The sequence below is a fragment of the Megascapheus bottae genome, chromosome 16, assembly GCF_031878675.1.
Source record: "Megascapheus bottae isolate mThoBot1 chromosome 16, mThoBot2.hap1, whole genome shotgun sequence".
Taxonomy (NCBI): Eukaryota; Metazoa; Chordata; class Mammalia; order Rodentia; family Geomyidae; genus Megascapheus; species Megascapheus bottae.
This window is the reverse complement of record NC_143524.1, coordinates 56,135,263-56,160,785: the sequence shown is the minus strand read 5'-3', so window position 1 is coordinate 56,160,785 and position 25,523 is coordinate 56,135,263. Positions and strand designations below refer to the sequence as shown.

The following is a 25,523-nucleotide window of genomic DNA, read 5'->3' as shown; positions in this document are numbered from 1 at the left end:
CCAAGAAATTAATAGAAAATAATGATGAAAAGTATGTGACAACAGGGCACCAGGAGCTCACGCTTATAATCCTATCTACTCAGATGATCTAAAAATCATGGTTCAGTGTGAGCCTGGGCAAGAATTAACTAGCACAAAGATGGAAGTAAGGCTGTCATTCAACAACCTCAAACTCAAAAGCTAAGGGACAGTGCCAAAGATCTGAGCTCCAACCACAGTATCAGTACAAAAAGATTAATAAAGCTTATTGAAAATAGACTATGTTTTTATTTTTAATATATTAGGCTCAGTTTTAAGCATGTCTAAAGTCAAATAAAATTTAATGCTCATAACCACCCTTTAAAAATTTTACATGAGAGGAAGCAAATGATTAGAGACTAGATATTCTGTGCCCAAATTAGCAAGTAACAGAGCTATGATTAGAATCCAGGTTTGATTAATTCAAATGAGAATTCCACTGCACCTAAGTTCAGAGCTATTCTTCTAAGTCTTATTTTACAAGTGTCATTAGGAAGAAGAAATGCACAGGGAAGTCACAAAAATAAACTTCTCTTGAGGGTCTGCACTATCTTAGAAATGAGGTCTTCCTGATATGACTTGATTCAAGATGCTGAAGCTTAGAGATATTTAAATTGCTCATCTAAGTTACTATATCCAGGAAATTTCAGATTAAAGAATCAAATTCATTCTATAGATCACAAAAAGGAATGCTCTTTCTGAATATCTTGACTCTTCTGAGGCGAAAATTATACTAATTTTATCTTCGCTAAGGACCTGAAGATATTTTGCTAGCCATAGATGGTTTATATTAATATACCTGTTTTGCCATAACAAAGAGCTACAAAATGGGTAGCTTAAATAAGAGTGATTTATTTCTTTACAGTTCTCAAGGCTACAAGGAAGATCAAAGAGAGAGAAACTTCATTCCTTCCCAGTGTTATTCTTTTACTTCTAGATAACTATTTCTTCCTGTGTCTTCATATTTTTAGAATTGTTAATGTTAATTTGAACAAATGCATATGTTTACTACTGCTAGAGGTATTGAATATAGGCTCTATGGAAGCAATACAAAACTAAGAAATTAGCTACATCAATCTATCTACACATACTCTCTCTTTCTTAGGAAGAATTAAAATCTTGACCCGAGACACTAATAGTTGTAATTGAGTCTTATTTCAGAGGAGAGTAAAGATTCACTCAGGTCAGGGACCTGTGTTGTAAAGCTAATACCTTTGTACTTTTGTGGAAATTTTGTTATAAAAAAGGACAAATTCTGGTAAATCTGGTTTTTAAATATATATATTACCTTTGGTGTACAGTTTTGTAATGATTTGAACTTTAGATTTGTACAGAAATATATTTAGTGAATTCTTTTTCTCCTTTGGAGTGAAATACAATGGGAAAATTGTATGCCCTGACTCTAGTGAAAAGTTGACTGAATGTGTTGAGATCCTAACAAAATCTGAAATAGTTGCATTGAAACAAAAAGCTTATTATTAATCTAAGTAAGGGTAAAATTTTGGAGAACTAGTTAATAGTTTAGAGTTCAAGGTAAATGTTGGTGGCTCATACCTGGCAGGAAAGTCCAGAAGACTTTTGTCTCCAATTAGCTACCAAAAAGCCAGTAGGGGAGCTATGGCTCAAGTTATAGCCTTGAGAAAAACAAACCAAACAAACCAACCAAATAAACAACAATAACAACAACAACAAAAACAGAAAAACACTAATGGATAGGGCGCAGCCCCTTAGTTCATGTCTGGGAAGGAAAAGTCTGTGAAACAATGGTGGAACAATTCAATGAATAAAGACAAGTTGAATAAATTGCGAGGTTGTGCCAGTTTACATAGCAGCAATGGCACATTATCTTTCTAATAAAGTTGATGTGAGATATAATTTCTGATTTCTCTGATGTGAGATATAATTTCTGATTTCTCAAGTTAAAAATTTAAAGACAAGTACAGATTAGAAAGTTTCACTTTTTTTTAATGCTTTACTTTTTCGCTTAACTGTGGACCTGGCTACTTGAGCTTGTTTTGTTCAAGACTATTACTCTACCACTTGAGCCACAGCTCCACTTTCAGCTTTTTTTTGAGTAGTTTATTTCTGAGATAAGAGTCTCATGAACTTTCCTGCCAGGTTGGCTTGGAATCCCAATCCTCAGATCTCAGCCTGCTGAGTAGCTATGATGATCAGCGTAAGCCATTGGAGCCTAGCAGATTAGAAATTGTTCACAAGGTAGTCAGTCTATGCTGAGAAATGAGATCCAGAACTTGGAGAAAAACATGTAGAGGAAAATAATTAATAATGTTCAAGAAGTCATGTACCCACTACCTGATGAATGTAACCCTTCTGTACATCACCCCAACACTAAACTAAAATAAAAAAGAAAGAAAAAAAAACTATAAAAAAAAGGAAAAGCCGATGTGTTCTGTATAATTTTTTTGTATAATACAAAGATATGGGCAATGGATCTAAAATTGTACAACCTAGGAACTTTGAAACCACATATCATTTCAAAATTGATAAGACCAAATCACAAAAAGCATTAGATTCTAGCAGAGCACTGGAACTCATGCTGAAATCGTACCTACTTAGGACACTAAGATATTAAGATTATCTTTTGAAGTCAGCCCAAGAAGAAAAGTCCTTAATATTCTTATCTCTCATTAATCAACTAAAATACCCAAATGGGTCTCTGTCTCATGTAAAAAATAGGTAAGGTAGGTCAGGAGTTTGGCCTAGTGGTAGAGTGCTTCCCTAGCATGCATGAAATCTGGTTTGATTCCTTAGTACTACATATATAGAAAAAAGCTGAAAATGGTGCTATGGCTTAAGTGGTAGAGCTCTAGCCTTGAAAAAGCCCAAGGATAGCACTCAGGCCCTGAGTTCAAGCCCCAGGATTGGCAAAAAATAAAAAATAAAACAAAAAAAATTTTATAAAGTAGCTAAGGGACAGCAACAAGGGCATGTAGGGGTACAATATTTAAACAAAAAATAATTAAATATAAATAAATACAGTGAAGAGTTAGGTTTCAAATACTGTCTAGTGATGATTTTCTAGGTATTTTTGAATAAACTGTGCTACCTTCATTATATATCCTAGCCTATTTCAATCAATTTATATTAAATAAATGAACCATAGCCTCAACATCAAGATACTATATACATCTCTCTACAGTACATGTTGAGTTTAATTACTAATACAAATTTAATGACCATTTCTTAAAATTCGTTTACTCCACAAATGCTTCAACACCCTAGGCACTGAAGATAGAGGGATAATTATGATTCAACTATTTTTTTTCTGGTATGGAGTTAAATAAACCATTTACATTACAACATCAAAATCTTGGAAGATGGAAGTGGGGTCTGGGCCAGGGAAGTTCAGGAGCTGACATGTATTTAGAACAGGGAGGTCAGAGAATTGTATCTATTTATGCTGAATGATGCATTGGAAATCACTAAACACATAAGTCTCAGGAAATGGGAGCGTGAATAACATTTGAGATGAGTAAAAGCAAGATACATAACTATGCATTTTATAAACCCACTGATTAATTATTTTATTTTCTGGCACTATTGTAAGCTCACGTAAACTTTCTCACAGTGGATCACATCAAAGCAACAAACTTATGTACATGAGGAATATTTCTCATATATCTCAGAAAGCAACTATTTTCCCATTTCAAGAAACTATATGATGTATTTGTCTTTACAATATTTTCATGATTAGAACAAAGCTGTCTATACACAAAGAAAAGATGGTGAAGGGAAAAACTAGGTCTCTAGATCATAAAAAGTCGGGACAAAGTCATAAATACTCTAATGACACTTGCACCCTGGAAGTCTAGGATAGAAATCTATTTGTGTGCATAAATATGGAAAAGTTCAGAAAAGGAGAAACAACTGGCATTGTTTTTGAGGCTATATTTTATTTAGATAAGTATTCCCAAACTTTTATCATTGCAGCATTCTAAAGCTAACATTCGAAAATATTGAGATATCTTATTTGTCCTTCCATACTAAGTCTTTGAACTCTATTTTGTAATTTAGATTAAGTGAATAATTCAATCTGGACTAGTTCCAGAACACATTCTCTTTAGCTACATGTGGTGAGTGGCTCTCACCACAAATCAGAAACACCAAAGTCGTCTTGATAGAACACCCCAAGGTTCATGATTCCTAAATGAAGCTCATAATTTGTCAAAGATAAGAGCACAACCATTGCACTTCAGTTCAACTCATTCAACTCCTGTCTGACTCCAAATTGAGTCCCTCCTGTCAGGTCTGTGGGAAATCATGAGGCATTCTAGAGGGAATCTACTCACCACAAAAGTCAGACAGTGCAAATCAGAAGTGGGGAATGTGGTGGCAGGCCAGAGAGCTGCTGTCAAAGAAGCAACTTCTTTTCAGCAAATGCTGTCAAGCTTGAACAGCTTTGGCTGTGCAGCAGGGGATTTTCTGGCTTCAGCTGGTATGGGAGAATTTCTGCATTGTCATTAAATGCAGTTAGAATCAAAGATCTGAGGTGACTATGGACTTAAAATAGAGGCAAAATTAATAACTCAGCAGCTCAGTCGACCCATTGACACATAGTTCTAAATTGAAGTCTGTCCTTTCTGTGCAGATGGAATGATTCTAATGAGACAAGCACTGCTGTCTGCGCTTGTGCCATTAAGAGCTCACAGGGAGAGCAGAAGGGAGTTGAATTCTGAGAGACTACACTTGTGGTCTGGAATATAGCATCTGTCTCAACTAGTTTTCCCATCTCTGGAAAAAAATAAACAATGCGGGGGAAACTGAGAAAATTGCTCAAATAGTTGTAGAAAATAGTTAAAACTTTTTGGTCATCTCAAACCATATTAGTCATGTTGCAGAATATCAGAATCCATTTGTAATTTTCCTCTATCTTTCTGAAGTCTTTCTATCCTAAGCCAAATTGTGGCTAAAAAAAAACATGTCTTTCTGCTATGGTATGTCCACTTTCAAAAGTTTCCCCCACACACTTAGTTTATAGGCTGTTGCTGAGTAAATGCTATAATTAACCATTGAATATTATGAAAAAAACATTGAGATTGAAATACCAATTCATAGTAGTGATGAAACTGGGCCATTTCATGATAAATCATAAATATCCTGATTAAGAAATAAGTGTACTTATTTGTAAAATAATATTTGTTTGCTTAGATAAATTCAGTTCTATAGTATCTGGAATTAGCTTCAAAGGAAATATTTAGTGGTAATTGGAAAAAGTCTTTTGAAGAATCATGGAAGTATATTAATCAAGTCTTTCTCCAAAGTGATGATGGAAAGGATCTTGGGCTTTGAAATGAAACGTGACAGCAGCTCTTCCAATCACGACTGAACCTGAAGGGCCTTCTACATACTGGACAAATGCTCTACCACTTGAATGCCTTCAGTGCTTTTCATTTTTCTTTCCTTGTTATTTTTGTTGTAGCTTTGTAAAGATCATCTCTCTCTCTTTTGTTTTTTTTTTTTTGTTTTGTTTTGTTTTGTGGGTCATAGGGCTTGAACTCTGGGCCTGGGTGCTGTCTCTGAGCTCAAGGTTACTGCCCTACCCCTGGAGCCACAGCCCCACTTCCTGTTTTCTAGTGATTAATTGGAGATAAGAGTCTCAACGTTTTTTAGTGCCTGGACTGGCTTTGTACTGTGATCCTCAGATCTCAGCCTCCTGAACAGATAGGATTACAGGCTTGGGCCTGTAAAGATCATCTTTAAATAGTTGTACAAAGTGACTTCAATTCAGCATGTCGCTTTCTGAGTACAAAGCATCCTGATCAATGTTACTCTCATTTTTACTTTTGAGATGCCATCTTTATGCTACTTTTGCTGGAACTGTCTGCTACCTCTCCAGTGGGTGTATAAGTATGAATTACAGTAGCCAATTCATATGTCATTGTGCTCTTTTACTTAAAGTGTCTCCAAGAAGTTAGATATATACAATGTCTTTGTTTTACCCCTATTCACAGGAACCTACTCCTATTTGATTTTGGTTACTAAAATCAGGGGCTATTTTTACTGCATGCTTAGCTTCAGCATAACTGCTAAGGTAAAGAAAATAAAAACATTTTAATCTCTTGACTTTCCTTGATCTATGTCCTCTGAGGCTCTGCATTCCATTTGTCTTTGTTGCCTTGATTTTTCCTACTTAATTAATGTATGGTAGTTAGATTTAACAAGGTGTTGCTTGTTTTCACCATGTACTTTCGTCTGTCTCTGTCACTGTCCATATTCTGAGGACTCGCAGCTAGATGTAGCTAAGACATGGACCCTCTGTGCTAGACTATCCTCCTTTGGTTTCTTACTTGGAATTTCTGCCTGGCTACATTACAGAAATTTAAAAGTCACTTTCTATGACTTGGGACCCTTTCCCCTCAGATTTGATGCTTTTAACTTTTGTTCATTCAGCTGTAGTTATATAGAATTCTGTAGCAACTTTTGACCCAACTACTGAGAAAATTAGACTTTTAAGGGTAAAAAATGACATTGAACATTATTGTACTTTTAGTATATGAGGCTTACTAGTTGCCATGAATTCTTCCATTTGTTTTATTTCCTGATCTTTTCTATGATCCACTTGAAGACAGACTTCTAGCTTGTCACTTAAGGCTCATGCCTGTAATCCTAGCTATTCATTTGGCTGAGATTGAGGCTTGCAACTCAAAGCCAGCCTGGGTAGGAAAGTTCATGAGATTCTTATCTCCAATTATCTACCAAAAATCTGAAAGTGGAGGTCAGGCTCAAGTGGTAGAGCACAAAATGTCACGAGAGTGCCTGGGCTCAGATTTCAAGCCCCAGAACTGGCAAAAGAGAAAAATACACCCAACTCTTGAGCTTAGAAATAGAATGGCTTTCTAGTATATGCCAGGCCCTGAACTTCAGCATGAGCAGTGCAAAATCTCAGAAAACTGCTCATTCCTGCTAGCACCATAAGACTTTGTATGTAGTTTTATGACATTCTTGAGCAGCTATTTTTTATCCTTATCAGTGATACTATATGTGTGTAAGTATGTATATTTCAAAATCTATGATATAAAATTATATCTAGTTACTGCACAAAGAACTCTGTTCTTCTAGCAACATTTTTTCCTGTTGAGTATTGCTAAAGTGTTGCTGACATAATATATTCCCAGAATAATATCTACTGTGAATGTGTTAAGGAAGACACATCTGCTGCTTCCAATAATATATTTTTGGGAGGGACACAACAATGTCCTGCTTAGAGTTTACTTCTATGCTAGATGGTCACATATAGAAAACTCAAAGGCAAGATTTGAAATAATGAGATTAACCAAAAGTTTCATAGCCATGTCATATATAACTATTCATGGAACATGAGAGAAAGTATTAAGTCCTTCATAACTTTTCAGTATTCTATTCTTTCACCATCCACACTACTGAGGTCATAGCTTGACTTTGTTAATGAATATTTCTCGAGCCATTTAATTTCCTTTCTCTCATTCCCTTCAGAAAATATATGTATGTACACACACACACACGCACACATATACATATACATAGTCTATTTTTAATAAAGGAACAGTACACTCATAAAAGTTATCTAGAAACTTAGAGAATATTTTGTTCTTGAGATTTTCTTATTCCTGGTGGTTTTAACATAGGCTGTGAGTGGTTCTGACAAAGATCCTGACCACTACCGCTGTCAAAGGACAGAAGAGAGTGACTAGTGACGGGGCACTGATTAATCCAACTTACACATATTTTTGAAGGAAGATATTCATGCCAGGCTAATGTCAGCAACTTTTGTGAGAAGTAGTATTTCCCTTCACTGGTACTTATCATTATGATACACCCTCTTTACAGTAGCAACTGGAGATCAGTCATAACAATTATTTGCAATATATTTAAAATAATTATTTATATTGTTATTTTAATTTCTGTTTTAGCAAAAGATTATTTGGACCAACTAAGATGAACACAATTCAAATGTGCAATAACAAGCTTAATATTTTCCTTTAAGATGAGTTCACATTTCCCCAAATTAATGCTTTCTGAAAGAATAGTTTCTTTTCCTTTTAGTATCTGCTTGACTATCCTAATTAAACCAAAACATTTGCTCTTCTAGTGTTTTCTCTTTTTGTTTATCCTTCTGTAGTACCTATTCACTATCTTCTTGATTATCTTAATTGAACCAATAAATTTGTTCTTGCAATTCTGTGCTGCCTTTCTGTTAAAAAATATATTTGAAAGGGAAAAAACAAGATGATTGGGAGGGGGTGGGGGAAGGAAAATAAAGAAAAACATAGGAAAGGGTACCAATGTTCAAGAAATAATGTACCCACTACCTGATGAATATAACTATAACCCCTCCATACTTCACCTTGACAATAAAATACAATAAAATTCTAATGAAATATGTATATATATGTATATATTGGATGGTATGTGCTTATGACTGGATATAATTAAAATTTTTGGTACCCTCAAGTGTACTCAGTTTGGCAAGATTGGATATTTAATATAGTAATTTTGATATAAATATTTAGGCACATATATGTATATATGTACTCCTATTTAGAGAAGGTAGTTAACTATATATTAAAGGAAATACATTTTCAATTATGTTTAACTCATAATAGTAGCAAAAAAGTTCATCATCTGACTCCATAAAGTTTAGAAATCCCATGATAAACCATGTTATTTGAAGATGGTTATGGCTCCAAAGAAGAAATATTTACACTCTGGATGCATGCACATTTTAGTCAAGCCCCAAACTTCAAATCAATAATAAGTATGCTCATTATTATCATAAATGTAAAGAGACTACAATTGCAAACTTTCCAGGAAAATATGCTTCTCAGTATTGTAAATAAATCAATATATTAAGATGCATCAATGACTAAGTAGATTCTCCCTTATACAGACTGTTACCATTACTGAATATTGCAAGAATGTTACTAGTGTACTGAAGATGACCCTTAGGAACCCGCCTAGTAGCAAGCTTGTGCTCGTGACTTCTGCTTGTAGTTCCTGAAGCTTTCGCTCAGTGACATCATGGAGCATAATGTATTAGTTGTGGGCAATTGAGTGGGATGAAGTGAAAAGAGGAACATTTCAACTTAACCAAAACAGATAGAAATATACCAGGTGAAAGACACCGAGAAGTAATTAAGATGCAGGTGAATCAGAACACTAAGAAATAAGATTCCAAACCATCATGGTTGGTAATGTTTAATTAATGATTATTATGACTCAGTATGCATGGTATTAAAACTCCTCCCTTTAACTATGTTGTAGAAACACCCCCAAGGATGTGGCCAGGAGGGATCACTACTACACTGCTGGTGGGAGTGCAAACTCGTTCAACCACTATGGAAAGCAGTGTGGCAGTGCCTCAAAAGGCTAAACATAGAGCTCCCCTATGACCCAGCAATTCCACTACTTGGCATTTACCCAACCATCCAGAAACAAGGACATACTAAATCCACTAGCACAACAATGTTCATTGCAGCACTATTCACCATAGCAAAGATATGGAACCAACCCAGATGTCCCTCAGTTGATGAGTGGATCAACAAGTTGTGGTATTTGTACACAATGGAATTCTATGCTGCTGTCAGAAAGAATGACATCACCCCATTTGTTAGGAAATGGAAAGACTTAGAAAAAGTCATATTAAGTGAAGCAAGCCAGACTCAAAGGAACTTAGGCTCAATGGTTTCCCTCATTCGTCATAATCAGTAGAAACCTTGGGCTCTACTAGCAGAGATCTGCAATAGAGCAAAATCTTGATACATAAGGCCATATAGAATGAAGCTAATTGAAAGGACCTCTAGGATATTGAAACAAAAGCCATATAACAAATGATTGTTGTCCTTAATGTACTATGTTGTCTCTCATCTCCTTTGCTATCCCTTGGTTATCTCATATTGTTATAGTATCTCACTTTGTTATCTGATATATTGAATTTATTTGTATTTGGTTATTTGAAATTTGATAGGGAAGGGGGGAAAACTAAGACAGGAGGGGGACTTGGGGGGGGGGAGGGAAATGGGTACCAAGACATGTGAAAGGGTATCAATGTATGCGAATTAATGCACCTTCTATCTGGCAAATATCATGTAACCCTTTTACTAATTACAATAAAAAAATTAAAAAAAAAGAAACACCCCCAAAATAAAACACTTTTTTCCCCCTTTGGTGTGTGAATGTATCAATTGTGCAAAGTCATCAAATAAATGGGGTGTGGTAATACGCGCCTGTAATCCCAGCTATTTCGGAGGTTTATGCAGGAGAATAGATATTTCAAAGCTATCCTCAATTACATAATCAGAAACCATCTCAAAACACAAATAAAACTTTAAATATCTTACAAAACTGCTAAAGAGCCACAATAGCACAGTAATTACTGAAATTAAATTGGAACCAACAAATACCAAATATATTTTCACTAAAAAATGACCAAAACAATACCCCTAAAATATAACCCCCCAATTCACCAGCACCTGGTTACATAAAATTGAAATAAACAGTCTAACCTCTTTAAGATGATAGGAAAACTCTAAGCTATCCTTCGGCAGTTCCTCTGTTCAATGTCTGGTTTGTAGGACCAATTCTGGGTGACACTTCCAGATTATAACTAACACAATGCAGGGGAAATAGTATTTGTGAATGTAACTATCTTCAAATACTATTGAGCTTAAGTTGTCAAAATCTTTATTAATCAAAGTGAAAACTGAAGTCTTTAGGAAATATTGCTCCATAATTTGAATATTAGGCACAGTATTGTGTTCTGCAAATAGAATACTGTATACCTCATTAGTATTGCTCAATGCTCTGTCACCCTCAAAACATAATCATGCAATTCTGATTGCAGGTCAAACAGTCATTTGGATAAATGTTTTCCTGTTCTCAGTAGAAGATTACTCTACAATGCTCATTCATTTGTTACGTCACCCCATGTGTTAGCTTTTTAACAGGCAATTGCAAAAAGTATATGACAAAGTGAATACTATTTCAGCTTTTGTGTAAGTATCAAAAATTCATTGTTTGTATGCTGAATATTATACCACACTTTTATTATACCACATTTTTATCCATTTATCATTTAATAGGATCATATGTAGATGGTGTTTCCTAATGCCAGTTTCAGCTCATTTTTCAGCATTGATTTCAACAATAATGCCATCTGCTTTATTGTTTGCTATGGCTCCTCTAGGAAAGACTAGCTGAATTTGGTACAGAATATTCTTTGTAATTCCCAGAGCACAAGTAATTGGTTACAGATAATTGGCAAAAATTAAGGATAATATAGAAAATATCAAAACATTAAGAAATATGCCTTTTTTTCCTTGAGAAAGCTGAGATTAAAGAGACTCTAAAAAGTTCACCTATATTCAAGCTTTTAGTGTAGGTGTGTGTGTGTGTGTGTGTGTGTGTGTGTGTGTGTGTGTGTCTTGAACACAGGGCCCTCAGGTTTTTCACTGTCACTTTACTACTGGAACCACATATCCGATTATGGAATTTCATGGACTTTTCTACCTAGGCTGGCTTTAAACCATAATCCGCAGATCTCAGCCACTGAGGTAGATAGGATTATAAGCTTGAGCCACTGATGCCTTGAAAAATTTTAGGCTTCTTTAATAATAGAGTTATTGTCTCTGTTTCCATCTGATTTTACAGTACTTTAGGCCTGTGAGCAGACTTTACAGAACGCATCCTCTACACTTTGTTAATTAGAAAAGAACCCAATGATTCCACCTGCCACTATCATCACAGATGCTTTTACTTCTATTTCTAGACTGAAAGGATAATATTGTAAGCTGTACACACCAGTGTTTTGGACTGGAACTCAGGCTGGTCTACACTGCTTTATTTTTGCAGTTTTTCGTTGTAGACAGAACTACCCAAAATTCCTCCTGAGGATAGAAGTTGCTGTTGGGAACACTGTTATGGCAGAATGTTAGTCTACAGGAAGATGTTTGTTCAAACTAAGATTCGGTCACCTACCTACCAGATGTAATTGAACTTTTATTTATTACATTTTGTGACAGTCCTAGGGCTTAGACTCCTGGCCTGGGCACTACCCTCAGGCTTTCTCAAGGCTAGCACTGCACCACTTGAACCACAGCACCACGTCTGGCTTTTTCTCTGTGTGTGGCACCACAGGATGGGACGCGGGGCACCATGGTAGGCTGGTATTTTAACTTTTGGTTATGCTCTCAGCCATTCATATTAAAGTTTCATCATGTAACTGGGGAAAGTAATATTGCTTTTTATCATAGACTTGTGGCAACGACCTTTGTTATACATTTGACCATAGGGACCCACTTGTGGTGGTTTGCAAGTTATAAATTATGGAATGCTATGAAATTGAATGCAGAATATTCCCTATGCACTTAGTGTTTATTCCTCTGGATGACATCCCAAGTCCTAGGTTTAGTTAGTTTTTAAGCCAGTTCCATTCTTCTACAATCTACAGGGTGATTAACATTCTTGCATTCTTTAAATCAATCTTCCTAACCAATCATCTAATCTTAAAATCTCAGAAAATGAGCCTTGTATGAGTTCTAGAGTCTTGAAGTGTTCAAAAATACCTAAAGCTGAAGACCTATAACCTTTAAGATGGAAGGAGAAATGAAGGTAAACTTAGGTTTACTCCTGAAAGTGTGCCAGTGGGCTGTAGATGAGGGGAGGGAGACAGACAGAACCTTCATCATCAAGATTAGGAGAGGAGTTCAGCATTCCTTTGCTGAACCCGTACATTTCTAACGCTGAGCAAATGCAGACTTAGCCACTTTTGTTGGTACTATCTGTGGAATGGGAGTTTTAATAGCTTCCTCAAACGGCTGTGTGACTGGGCTGGGAATGCAGCTTGGTAGAGTGCTTGCCTAGCATGCATGAATCCCTGGGTCTGATTCCTCGGTACACAAACACAGAAAAAGCTGAAAGTGGTGGTATTGCTCAGATGGTGGAGTGTTAGCCTTGAGCAAAACACGAAGTCCCAGAACTAGCAAAAATAAATAAATAAATATTCACGTATATGTATTTATATATAGTGCACCTTTAAATGAGATCACATACAGAAAATTTGTGGTCTGCCTTTTATGTATAGTTGTCAATATGAATATTCATTTGCATTAATATTAAAAGATAAACACCAGAGTCCTTCATCTTCAAGTTTTGACAAGGACTTGCATTATTCATCAATATCATTCACTTTCCCATGATTATACAAAATCAGGCTTTAAGTTTTTTTCACAGGCTTCCACATTTATGACTAAGATAAAGCTCACCCGATCATCCTAGTTCTTCAATTAAAACTAAGCTACAAATATTATGATGACTAATATATAATATAAAACCCATACTACAGTATCTAACTAAATGCTTTCTAAAGTATTTGTATATCAATGTCACATAAGCTATATATTGCATAAATATTATGTAAAATATGTGTATATTACATGTAATACATGATATAAAATATCTGTGTATCTAAACACATTCATGTTTATACAAACATGCACACACCTATATGTATACACATACATATGGTCTTTAAATATAAAAATCTTACTTGGGCATGATAGTCCATTTTGTGTGGCTATAACAAAATATCTAATGTGGATAATGTATGGACAATATATAAAAACATGGTGTTGGTTGATATTCCACCAATGAGAAAGACTAAATAGCATGAATGCTGGTGTCTGGATTTATTATATAACAGCAGAAAACAGGGAGCCAGTGCACTCAGAAAGGCATGTGCATGATAAAATACAACCATTTATGAAAGCTGAGTAGATTTGAGAGCATTAAGTTGAACAGGTTTGGCATAGAAAAAATGCCTACATGACTTGAATCAAATGTGGAATCTAACAGTTCAGCTCATGATGCATTTTGTTACTTCATTAATATTTCTATCATTTCTATGGTTTTATGTATCAGTGAAAGATACATTTCATTTAAAATGATTAAATAAAAGAAATTATGGCATACAAAATTACAAACATTTCCAGGTCAAAACAGAGGAGCTGAATTGCTTGCAATTTTATGTTATTCTCTGCTACAATAAAAATATAAAATATGAATGCATCTATCTCTAATGTCATTTATCTGCCATTTGTTCAAAATAAACAAGTCAATGAATGAGTCAAAGCTCAAATTCAGATTGTCAAGTCCCATATCCAGCATGGTCCATTGACCTTCATGCTGCTCCTTTCCTCTGAGCCTACCTAATTCATGCCAGTTTCTCATTCCACCATCCCTGTGCTTATCCTTGTCTTCACACAGGCAACTATGGAGAGAGTGGGATGGAGGCTTTCAAAGACATGTCAGCCAAAGAAGGCATCTGCATCGCCCACTCCTACAAAATCTACAGCAATGCAGGGGAGCAGAGCTTTGACAAGCTGCTGAGGAAACTCACCAGTCACCTGCCCAAGGCACGCGTGGTAGCCTGCTTCTGTGAGGGCATGACTGTGAGAGGTCTTCTGATGGCCATGAGACGTCTGGGTCTAGCGGGACAATTTCTGCTTCTCGGCAGGTAAGTGACAATGAACAGTTAATGCTAGGGATTTTGCAACTCTAGGGCATAATTGCTGCCTACATGGTATTTTAGAAGTTTAATCTGTGTAGCAGAAATAGAGGCTTGCCTATCGTTGAGTAACACAGCATCATGGAAAATAAGTAGATATGCTGTAAACTGAGAAATAGCAATGGAAGTAAGCACATGAAGATACTGTATGAAGTCCTCAAAAATGTCTAGAAAGGAATGAGATGGAGTTTTCAATAGTTAAGTACTTAGGCTGAGAAATGCATATGAACCAGATTTATCAGGGTGGCTTTTGAAACCGATTTTTGTGACTGCCTACCACTCTTTCATAATATGAAATCATGCAGTTTGTGGTTTAAGACGAGGCATCAAATGTGCATGTATATCTATGAAATTTATTATGAGAGAAAGGAGGCTGTGAATTCAGCACATGTGTATTCATCAATCTAAAAACTTTGGAGGGTCTATCTGTTGTTCCAGTCCAAGTGCAGACTTGAGAACTGTGATTGCTGATTATGTTAAATTCCAGTTGAAACCAGCAAGCTTAAAATCCCAAAAGAGCCAGAATTTTGTTTCAACTCAGAAGGCTGGAAAAGATCAATGCCCTATCTCATGTGCTCAGGCAAGAAGAGTTGCCTTCCACTAGTCTTCAACTCATTGATGAGGCCCACCACAAGAAGTGATTAGGGAGGTTATGCTTTACTTAATCTCCTTATTCAAATTCTGTCATCTAAAAATACCCTCAAAGCTGCAGTGGCTCATGCCTCGAATCTTAGCTACTCAAGAGGCTGAGGTCTGAGGATCAAGGTTCAAAGCCAGCCCATGCACAAAAGGACCCGAAACTTATCTCCAATTAACCTCTAGAAAACAGAAAGTGGGGCTTGGCTCAAGGGTAAGGTGGTAGCCTTGAGCTAAAGAACTCAGGGACAGTGCCCAGGCCAAATCAAAGCCCTATGACCCACAAAAAAATAAATAAATAAAAGTTAAAAAATTAAAAATTAAAAATACCCTCAAAGACACAAGCCTTAATGTTTGTCCAAATACCTGAGACTCATTGCCCATCCAAATACATGCATGCATTAACCATTACAATCAGTTTGATGTTGCTATCATTTGGAATATATATAGATATATATGTGAAGTTTACATTGGAATTCATCAATAGCAAGTAAGGTTCTTTCCCTCTATACCTTTAGGAAGTTGTCCTCAGTTATATCTATTTATTCCATGAATAGCAAACATCCTAGAAAACATCATCTTTCTAATATTTCTGCACACACCTGACAGCCATCCAACTTGATATCGATTTCTTATGACTTGTTAAAACCATCTTTCAAATGCATAATTGACTATCTAACAGTCACTTTATGTATCTACTTCTTATTATCTGATGTGGTGGCAGTAGATTCACGGGAACATTTTTGTATGAAGCTATGGCCTCATATCAGTCTTTATGAAAATGACAACCAGTGGTCCACATTCATCGAAACTAATTTTACCTTGACAGCATGATGTGGCAATTCGTTTGGTAGAACCTAAGAACGCATTCACTTATATTCCTTAAATTCCTCATATTCACCCAATACCCTTACATTCCAAAGGCAGTGGCCCCCTGGCGAGATCAGCCCTCATTACTGAATTTTCTGCTGGGGATAAAGAATTCTGTGGTTCCTCTCTATAACCAGCATTACATAGCAAGAAATTAGTTTGGTGTTATTCAACAAAACATAGATTCATATTTACTATAGTCGCTATTTTTGACCAATGTTTTTATTGCTTTTTGTCAAAATTCAAAGTCTATATTCTATAGTGTATACCTTTTCCCCAAGTCATTTAATCCATGGAAAACTAATTGATGATCTTTAGTTGGATTTGTCAATCCCTTTATTGATAAGTTATATAATAACTCATACTCATTTCATCTTTGACCAATTTTTAGAAAAATCTTCCCATTCTGAATATTTAAAATTCGTCTGTACTGCTAGAGTAGCTCAATGTAGAATATTAATCTAGCATGTTCAAGGTCCTCTAGCTCTGCAAATCAAATCAAACAAAATTTCCTTGTCATTTCTATGTCTTGACTCATATTTTTTTCTTTCACAATAATGCTGTTCTCTTTTATATACTTGGAAATGATAACATAGTACTTAATCTCCTTCAACTTTTCTGAAACATTGCTATTTCCTCCAACAGTGTTCATGAAATGGCACACTGATATAAATAAAAACCAATTATCAGAACCACTTTTGTAACAGGTACACTTAGAAATGTGCTAGCTAATTACTATGTTAAGTACTTGCTATATATATATATATATATCATTCATCTGACAAATACTGATTGCCTGCTATATATTAAAAAGCTTAGGAAACATTAGTGAATGAAAGAGGCAGGAATGATTAATTTCATGGAACTTATAGATAGAAAGCAGTACATCTGAAAACAATCTGCATGAGAGTACTACTATAATCTCTGTAGAAAAAATTCTAACATGCAGTAAATGTTTCACAATTGTGCTATGGAACAGAAAAGTAAATGAATCATTATAGAATATTTTTAAACTGCCCTCTCTTATTTTACAAATGAAGCTTAGACTCTGGATAATTATTCAGACTCACACAAGAACCCCGTTACCATGATTTAAAATTCAGAGCTTTTCTTTATAAAACCATCAACTATAGAACAGGGAACGTATTATAATCTCATAGTAAATTTTTGGTTCTACACAGACTCTAAATCTGCAAAGAAAAAACCTAGATCATTTTCACTTAGTGTTACTTACTAAAAATTCTTACTAATATCCTATAGTACCCCTTCATATTTGAAGGCTATTAGCTTTCCACGTTTTATCTGCCTTTCCTTTTTCTTAACTCAGACATGAATGGCTGGTAGAATATGGAAGTCAATGCTATAAGAAAAATGACTGTCTTTAGAACTTTCTAGAGGCTTCCACATTTAACAATTTGTTACTGCTCAGGTTCAGCCATAATTTGTGGGTCATCCAGTTCAAGTGTCTGACATGACTATGACAACTGCTCCTAAAACAGGCACCTCCATCAACTTATTTTACCATCTGTGCTGCACATCAATGAAATAGAACAGCCATTGGGTCTTTGCATTTAAACTCTGGGTATCTTTGACTCAGTAACAATACCTTGTTCGGGTCCTAGATGTAGCCTTGCTAAATAAACATCTTGATGTTTACAGCAGGATGTGTTCAATAATCCGAACAGTAATAACAATTTTTTAGGGACTTACTTTTGCAGAATGTGTGCACTGTCTTTCTTTTAACTCTAAGTAACACTGAAGATACAATATTTACAAATTATAAGTTTGAATATAAATTTGGAACTAAAAATCAATTTTGATCAATAATTTGTTTAAAGGCACGGATAGCTTATTCCTGTACTATTGTTACTCAAGAAGCCAGTGTCTAAGGATCAAGGTTCAAAGTTAGTCCAGTTAGCAAGTCCTTGATACCCTTAACTTTAATTAACTAACACAAGTAAAAAGTAGAGGTATGGCTCAAGTGAAAAAACAAAAGCCCTGAATGAAAAAGCTAAATGAGAACATCAATCCCTGGATATAAATCTTACTTCTGGCAGAAAAAAAGAGAAAAAGATAGATTTATTTGCTGGGGCCAACCGGCAGCAAACCAGGGTTCGCAGATTGGGGTTCCTGAAATCGGGGGCAAGGACTAGCAAGAAATAGAAGAGAGACAGACACACCGGGTCCGGGATGTCCGCAGTCCAGGTAAAGACTGCCAAGACTGCTGCGTTTATTTTCCACTCCCCCTTCTTCCCTCCTCCAGACCCAGGGAACCTCCAGGTGTTACATTCATATGGTAATTCTCAGGTCATTTACATAGAATAGGGCCAGAAAACAATAAGACAATAAAGCCATCATCTGATGCAAGTCAAGGTACAGTTTGATTCCACTCTGGCTCCCAACATTTATTAAGTATAACTATATGTCTGTTCTTCAATATAATGAATATATGTTACTACATAAATTTCAAAAGTATTAGGAAATTATAAATAGCATTGATTAGTTTCTACTTAATATTCACCTCAGCATATTTTTCAAATGCAGGGAATGTGTTTACTCTAACCAACATCCTTATTGATGGAATTTTAAGCAGTAAAATCTAGCAAAATCATGGTAATATTATTACATAGACATAGACATGACTGTCTATGCCTGATTATCACCAGAATACCTATTTCAAAATTAAGCCAGAGAACTCACAAGCAAGTATACTTGATTTATGCTGGACCATTCAATATTGTAGATTGAGAAAAATATTAGCATTGAGCTTCAAGAAGCATGGACAAAGGGAGGGAGATAGACAGAGAAGAGAGAAAAAAGTCTCATCTCTACTGAAAACAACATTGAATACATCAAGATGCAGATGCCTCTGAGGCTTGTAACAATATCCCTAGCATACTGGAGAGAAAAAAAAATAAGATTCAGGTTAAACAACTGGATAATATTACACAGCATCTTATTCTTTCTAATTATCACCAAGACAGGAGCCTCATAGCAACATAAATATTTTAGCACTTGGATTAGTTTAATTGAATTTTGTCTGATTTTGGCTTTATTTTGGTCCATCCTCTGAAAATTAAATTTAGTAGATAGTGAAAACCTTTGGACATTACCATTTATAATAAATATGTAATACAAGTAAATCCAGTCAAAGTATATTCTCCTTTAACCAAACTATGTTTTTCTACACTGTATCTGAGGTGGAACCACTATTACACTCTGTGGACAGGTAATTGTTTATTATTTCTATCATATGGTCTGATGACCATGAGCGAACTCTCTGGAATTTACAGGATTAGCATGGAGAATAAGGAAACATTTGCCACAGAACTTTACTGAGAAATCTAAGAGATACCAGGTTTTACTTCATTATTAGAGAAAAGGACATTAAAAGAAAGGTATTTTAATATAGTATTTTTATTTCCAAATTTGTAATTAATGATCAGGATAAATGACTCAGATTATGAACATTGCTGTACAGTGTAAATCCTTCTAGTTCTCTATCTCCCCCCCACACATGGAATATTGCTAAATTATCCACTAATTGCTAATCTTACAGGTAAAAATAATGATAACATTTTATTCTATTTTTGTAAGCTTGAAAATTAACATTGTACATTGTATCTAATGAAAGGGGACATCACTATTTTCTGTAGCCTATTTTTAAAAATTCATTATTTTTTCATCATTTCCTCACTGATTCATAAATCTATTACAACTGAGCACCAATGCCCCATGCCTGTAATCTTACTCAAAAGACTGAGGTCTAGAATGGTGGTTCCTGCTTGGGGAAGGAAGGTCTATGAGACTCTTATCTCTGATTAGCCACCAAAAAGGCCAGAAGTGAAGCTGTGGCTCAAGTGGTAGAGTGCTAACCTTGAGCAAAATTAAAACTCAAGGCCTTAGCCTGGAGTTTAAGTCCCAGGTCAGGTACTAAACAACAACAAAAATCTCATTACATAGCAATAAATATGTTAAAGGGAAGAATTCATTGTCAATTATTAAGTGTTTTCAGTCTAATCATTAATTTTGGATTTTGTTTATGCCATTTTGAACAAGGTTAAACTATGAATTTTTGTTATCCTGTACTATGTTGCAAAGGACTTGAACATTCCATTCAAAAATCAGGGAGGTTCATTTGTTTATTTCATAGTTAATTGTATAAGAACCATAAAATAGCCTGGCACCAGTGGCTCACGCCTGTAATCTGAACTACTCAGAAGGCTGCTATCTGAGGATCAACGTTCAAAGCCAAACTCCAATTAACTTCTAGAAAACCAGAAGTGGCATTGTGACTCAAAGGCTAGAGTGGTAGCCTTGAGTTAAAGTGCTCAGGGACAGAGTCCAGAGCCAGAGTTCAAGCCCTACAACCAACAACAACAACAGAAAAAGAAAGCCATAAAATATGAGAATGGGTGGCATTTGAATCACTGTAGAGGAGAGGAATTACAGAATTGTAGCAGAATCTATCATCTGCATATCCATCTATCTGTCCATCAATCTATCTGTATTGATCTATCTATCTATCTATCTATCCATTCTATTATGAAATTAGTTATCATTACATGAAATTATCAGATTATAAAACCAGCATGGTACTGCTAATCATTGGCTTCCATATTATCTTAAAAAAAACATATTACTCCATCTGTTATAAGCAGTGAGGAGAGGCAGAGTTGGCTACATTATAATAAAATTGTACTTTAAATAACAGCCAATTTAATATTATACATATAGCATCACTCATCATAATGAACTCTGGGTATTAAGACTTGATTAAATAATGGCCTAGTTCTCCAATTAAAATCCAACAAAACTGAGTCACAGAGATTAATGTATGCTACCTACTTGTGTGTCGCTGATCTATGACCAAATGGACTTCTCTCTAATACTGCCTCCCAAAATAAAAACTTCAAACTCCCAGGAAGACTATGACAGGTTTGGAAATGCCTGGGTTAGATAACTTTCAGGGCATAAGAAAAAGAAACTCTGCATCTGAGAAAATAAATTAATCTAAGAGTCCAAGTCCACCCACTTAACTCCTTCTCAGTCTCATCAGATAGGCAAGTTTATGCCATATTACAAAGTCCTGGAGGTAGGGAAGTCTTATACTTTCTCCCTTGGGAGAATGGCAATTTCTCTCACACATACATGTTGGAATTTGGTTATATATTTCTCGAAAGTCCTTTTCTTTTGCCATTGAGAATATCAAGTTGCATTTGAAGTTTGGGAAATCAGAAATCCATCTGTTGTTAGAAAGATTAGGGGATGGATGCTGACCTGAAACTTAAAAGGCAACTAGCAAAGGCTAAGAATCTGAAACTGAGACATCATCAGAAAGATAAAAGAGCTGCTTTGAGGCCATTGAGTAGAGAAGAAATTTTACATGGAGTAAAGGCAGCCCAAGAGGACAACTGGCCGCAGTTTGTTTTGAAGGCATCTACATCTCAAAGAGTTCTCATTGCGCTTGTAGGACTATTTAGATTATTTTAAGTTGAATGCTTATAACACTTATTTGTAGGGTGCTCTATGTTTAGCAAACAGTTTTACAAAGTGTTGTGGTCATGCCAGGGATTAATTTTTTGATTTTTAAAGTAAGTGTAATATTATTGCTCTCATGGTTGTAGTTAAGAAAAATTGAGGCATGAGAAAGCAAGAAACTTTCTCAAATCACACAGGTATTATTTTAGGGAACATGTAGAGGTGGCTTTGATCTTTAGCCACTGCATGAAGCCGACTGTGGGTCTGTCATAATTTGTAATTTCAGCAATACAAAACATTAATACAATGTCTCTATTTCTAAGGAATCCTTAAATAAGGGAAATGGCATAATTAAAGGTGACTCTACAAAGAAATTCTTTCTTTCTTTATAGAATCTTTGTAGGGTCACCTTTAATTAATTTTAAAGTTTTAATAAAAACTACAGCAACCTAGCTTTCTAAATAAAAAGAAAATCAATGAGATCAAAGTATTTAAACTACATAACTAAGAAATCGTTATCATAAAGCTTTAGGTTTCAGCAAATTAAAAAGATTACTTCATAAATGTGGATACACATGCTACCCTTAGGAAAACCACATCAAAGTCATTTAGCATTCCACTGTTTTCTAGAAAACTGATATAATTTGATGGAATGTACACAAGCTATAATAAGGATTTACTGGAACAAAGTCACACTCACATTTATAATTTCTCTGGTTGCTTTATGTCTACCCCTGCAATACCGTGAAACGACTTGTCTCTGAAGCTGAAAATACTTACAGTGTGCCTCCTGACTTTTGAGTTTTCTCCCAAGTAAAGATGATACTGGCGCATTAAACAGAATTAAGACATCTACTTGAGTGCATTGGTGGTATAATGGGAAGCATAGCTTCCTTCCAAGACATATACTTTCAGTTTGTAGTCAAAAGTCATCACAGTTTTCTCACAAATTATCCCTTTTCTTCAACCTGTCTTGAGGTTTAAGAGCTCCTGGAATGGGGTCAGGCACAAGAGTTCTTGTTGCAGTTAGGAGTGCAATTTCCAAAGAATGAAAATAGAGATCAGAGAAAAGTAAAGACTTAGGTTTGTTTAGTTGTTTCTTTGTGTGTTTTGGGTTTTTTTGTGTGTTTATTATTCCACATTTAAAATACAGCTTTAATTAACTCAATGTGACTCAATCTGAAACAAAAGGTTATTCTTAGGATAATAAGTTTTTACTCTCAGATATCAGTCTTTCTAGTGAAGTTTTTTTTCTCTCATTTGCTAAGGTGGGTTGGTGACACGGTTTAAAGATGTTCTCTTCCTTTAAGAAAGACTCTCTGTCCATCTTCCCTTTCCTACATTTTAAAGATCTCTTATTTTTCTAAAATAAAATTAATGCCATCTGTTCACAGAATGACTTCAGTTGTCTTCTCATTACTGTCATGCTTAACTGTTCAAGTTGGATTTCACTGACCTTCTACATCTGACCCAAATGGTGTCTCATAACCCTCAGAGGTGAGACGTGAAACTTTTAGCAACAGGCAATGGGTAATATTTAGTAAAGGATGTGTATGGTCAGAATAAATACAAGTCCTGAGCAAGTGATACATTTGCATGCTCACTGAACATAAATAAGTCTACTCCTAACTAGCTAGTCTTTCACCTATTCTATGTCCGAACTCTTCAAATGTTTCAAAAATGCCAATTTCACAATATCTTCTAGACTCCAAAAAATCTGCAAGTATTGCCATGCATGTTCTCTATAAACTAAGATTTATCATGTGAAATATTTTTCTCTACGTTTTTGGTACTGGAGTTGGAACTTAAGGCACTACACTTGCTTGGCTTGTGTGCCCAGCTGGTACTCTACAACTTAGGCCATGTCTTGAGCCTGAAAGGTTTACAGGAAGGAATAGGAGATAGACACATCTAGCAAGTTAAATAGAAAGTCCACAGCTATGTCCTTTGCCATACAGAAGCTCTGTGGTTAGATGCAGTCCCATTTGTCCAAACTTTTTCTAAATTTTGTGTTTCTGGATCTTTACCAAGAAAATTTCAACCAAGGAGACCTAGTGTATCTCCTATTCCTACTTGTAAACTTTTGAGGGTATCTGCCTTTACCTCAAGGTCTTTGAGCCATTTGGAATTAATCCTGGTGCAAGGTGACATAGAAGGATCCAACTTTAGCTTTTTGCAGGTGCTTAACCAATTCTACCAGCACCCTTTGTTGAAGAGGCTGTCTTTCTTCCATTCTATTTTTTTTGGCTTGCTTATCAAAGATTAGGTGACCATTGGTTTGTGGATTCGTTCTGGGTCTTCAGTTCTATTCCATTGATCCTCAGGCCTGTTTTTGTGCCAGTTCCAAGCTGTTTTGGTTACCATAGCTATGTAATAGAGTCTAAAGTTTGATATTGATATTCCTCCAGTGCTGTTCTTCTGCTAAGGATTGTTTTTGCTATACAGGGTCTTTTATTATTCCATCTGAAATTTTGGATTGCTTCCTCTATTTCCTTAAATAATGACATTGGGATATTGATGGGTATTGCATTGAATTTGTAGATAGCCCTTGGCAGGATTGCCATTTTCACAATGTTAATTCTTCCAATCCAGGAGCATGGGAGGTTTTACCACTCCCTCAGTTAAGCTTTAATTTCCTTTGTCAGGTTTTTAAAGTTTTCATCATAAATGTCCTTTCCATTCTTAGTTAATTCCTAAGTACTTTATTTTCTTTGAGTCTATTGCAAAAGGAGTTGCTTTTCTGATTTTTGCCTCACTCCTTTTGTTTTTGGCATACAGAAGAACAGTTGATTTTTGAGGTTTAATTTTATACCCTGCTACCTTGCCAAAGTTTTGAATCAGCTCAAGCAACTTGGGAGTGGAGTCTATAGGGTTCTTTAAATACAGAATCATGTCATCTGCAAAGAGAAAGTTTCACTTCCTCTTTCCCTATTTGGATCCCCTTTATGCTTGCTTCTTGCCTTATTGCTCTGGCTAGGAATTCCAATACTATGTTAAAGAGGAATGGAGAGAGTGGGCATCCTTGTCTCCTTCCTGATTTTAGAGGGAATGGCTTTAGCTTTTCATCATTAAGTATAATACTAGCTGTGGGTTTGTCATGCACAGCCTTTATTCCACTGAGGAATGTTCCATGGATTTCTAGTTTCTCCAGAGCTATTAGCAGGAAGAGATATTGGCTGGTGGGGGCAGGGGTACCTTCCAAATGCCATGCTGCAAGCAGGAGTGAGTACATCTTTAGTGAGGTTCTCACACTTCCCCTGGGTTGTCTGTGTCTGTGTGTATTCTACAGGATGAATGTTTCCACTTGTAGTCACCCTGTTTGTGCAGCAGGTCAGTGATGTGCTAAGCTCTCAAGCTCAGGTGCCTTTGTCCCCTGCTCGGGGGAGGGGCAGCTGCTGCTATCTCATCCTCTGTCACTGCTACCACCACTGCTGCTGCTGTGGACTCAAAATTGTCTTCTTGAGCAGGCTGACTTTTTCCTCTGTGACTGAGATCTCTGTGCTACTACAGCTTACTTAGAATTGTTCTTTAGCTGTAAACATTCCTCTACAATGCTAAAACTGGTATCTTGGGGAGAGCTCAGAAAGACTCACCCAGAATCCTCTCTCAATCATTTGTTAATTTCCATATCTTTCATTCCTAACACACTTGTTGATAGTTACAGGCCTGGTAGTTATTTGGATATAGAAAAGTTTAATCCCAACTCCCAACTTTCTAAATTAAAGCAGACTAGTCAAATGCTTAGAATGCCATGTGAGTTGAATGAATGCCTCCTCTCAGGGAAGCCAGCTGGAAACCTGACATTGATTGGAAGACTGACCGAAAGCATTATACCTGTGATTATGTGAGGCAGTCTCTCTCAAAGCTTGTACTACAGAACAGCAAGCTTTAGCTCTTTCTTTAGAAACACATCAGTAAGGAATTATGATAAGCTCTGTGTTGCTTAGTCATGCACTTA

General features: G+C 35.8%; 1 protein-coding gene across 1 annotated transcript in view; it reads left to right on the top strand.

The window, feature by feature from the left end:
• The window catches only part of Grm5 (glutamate metabotropic receptor 5), a 470,415-nt gene that overhangs the window by 159,408 nt on the left and 285,484 nt on the right, over positions 1–25,523 (top strand). Inside the window, exon 3 of the mRNA XM_090348591.1 lies at positions 14,278–14,527. Within this exon, the coding sequence (XP_090204717.1) occupies positions 14,278–14,527 (250 nt within the window). The remainder of the gene's footprint in view (positions 1–14,277; positions 14,528–25,523) is intronic.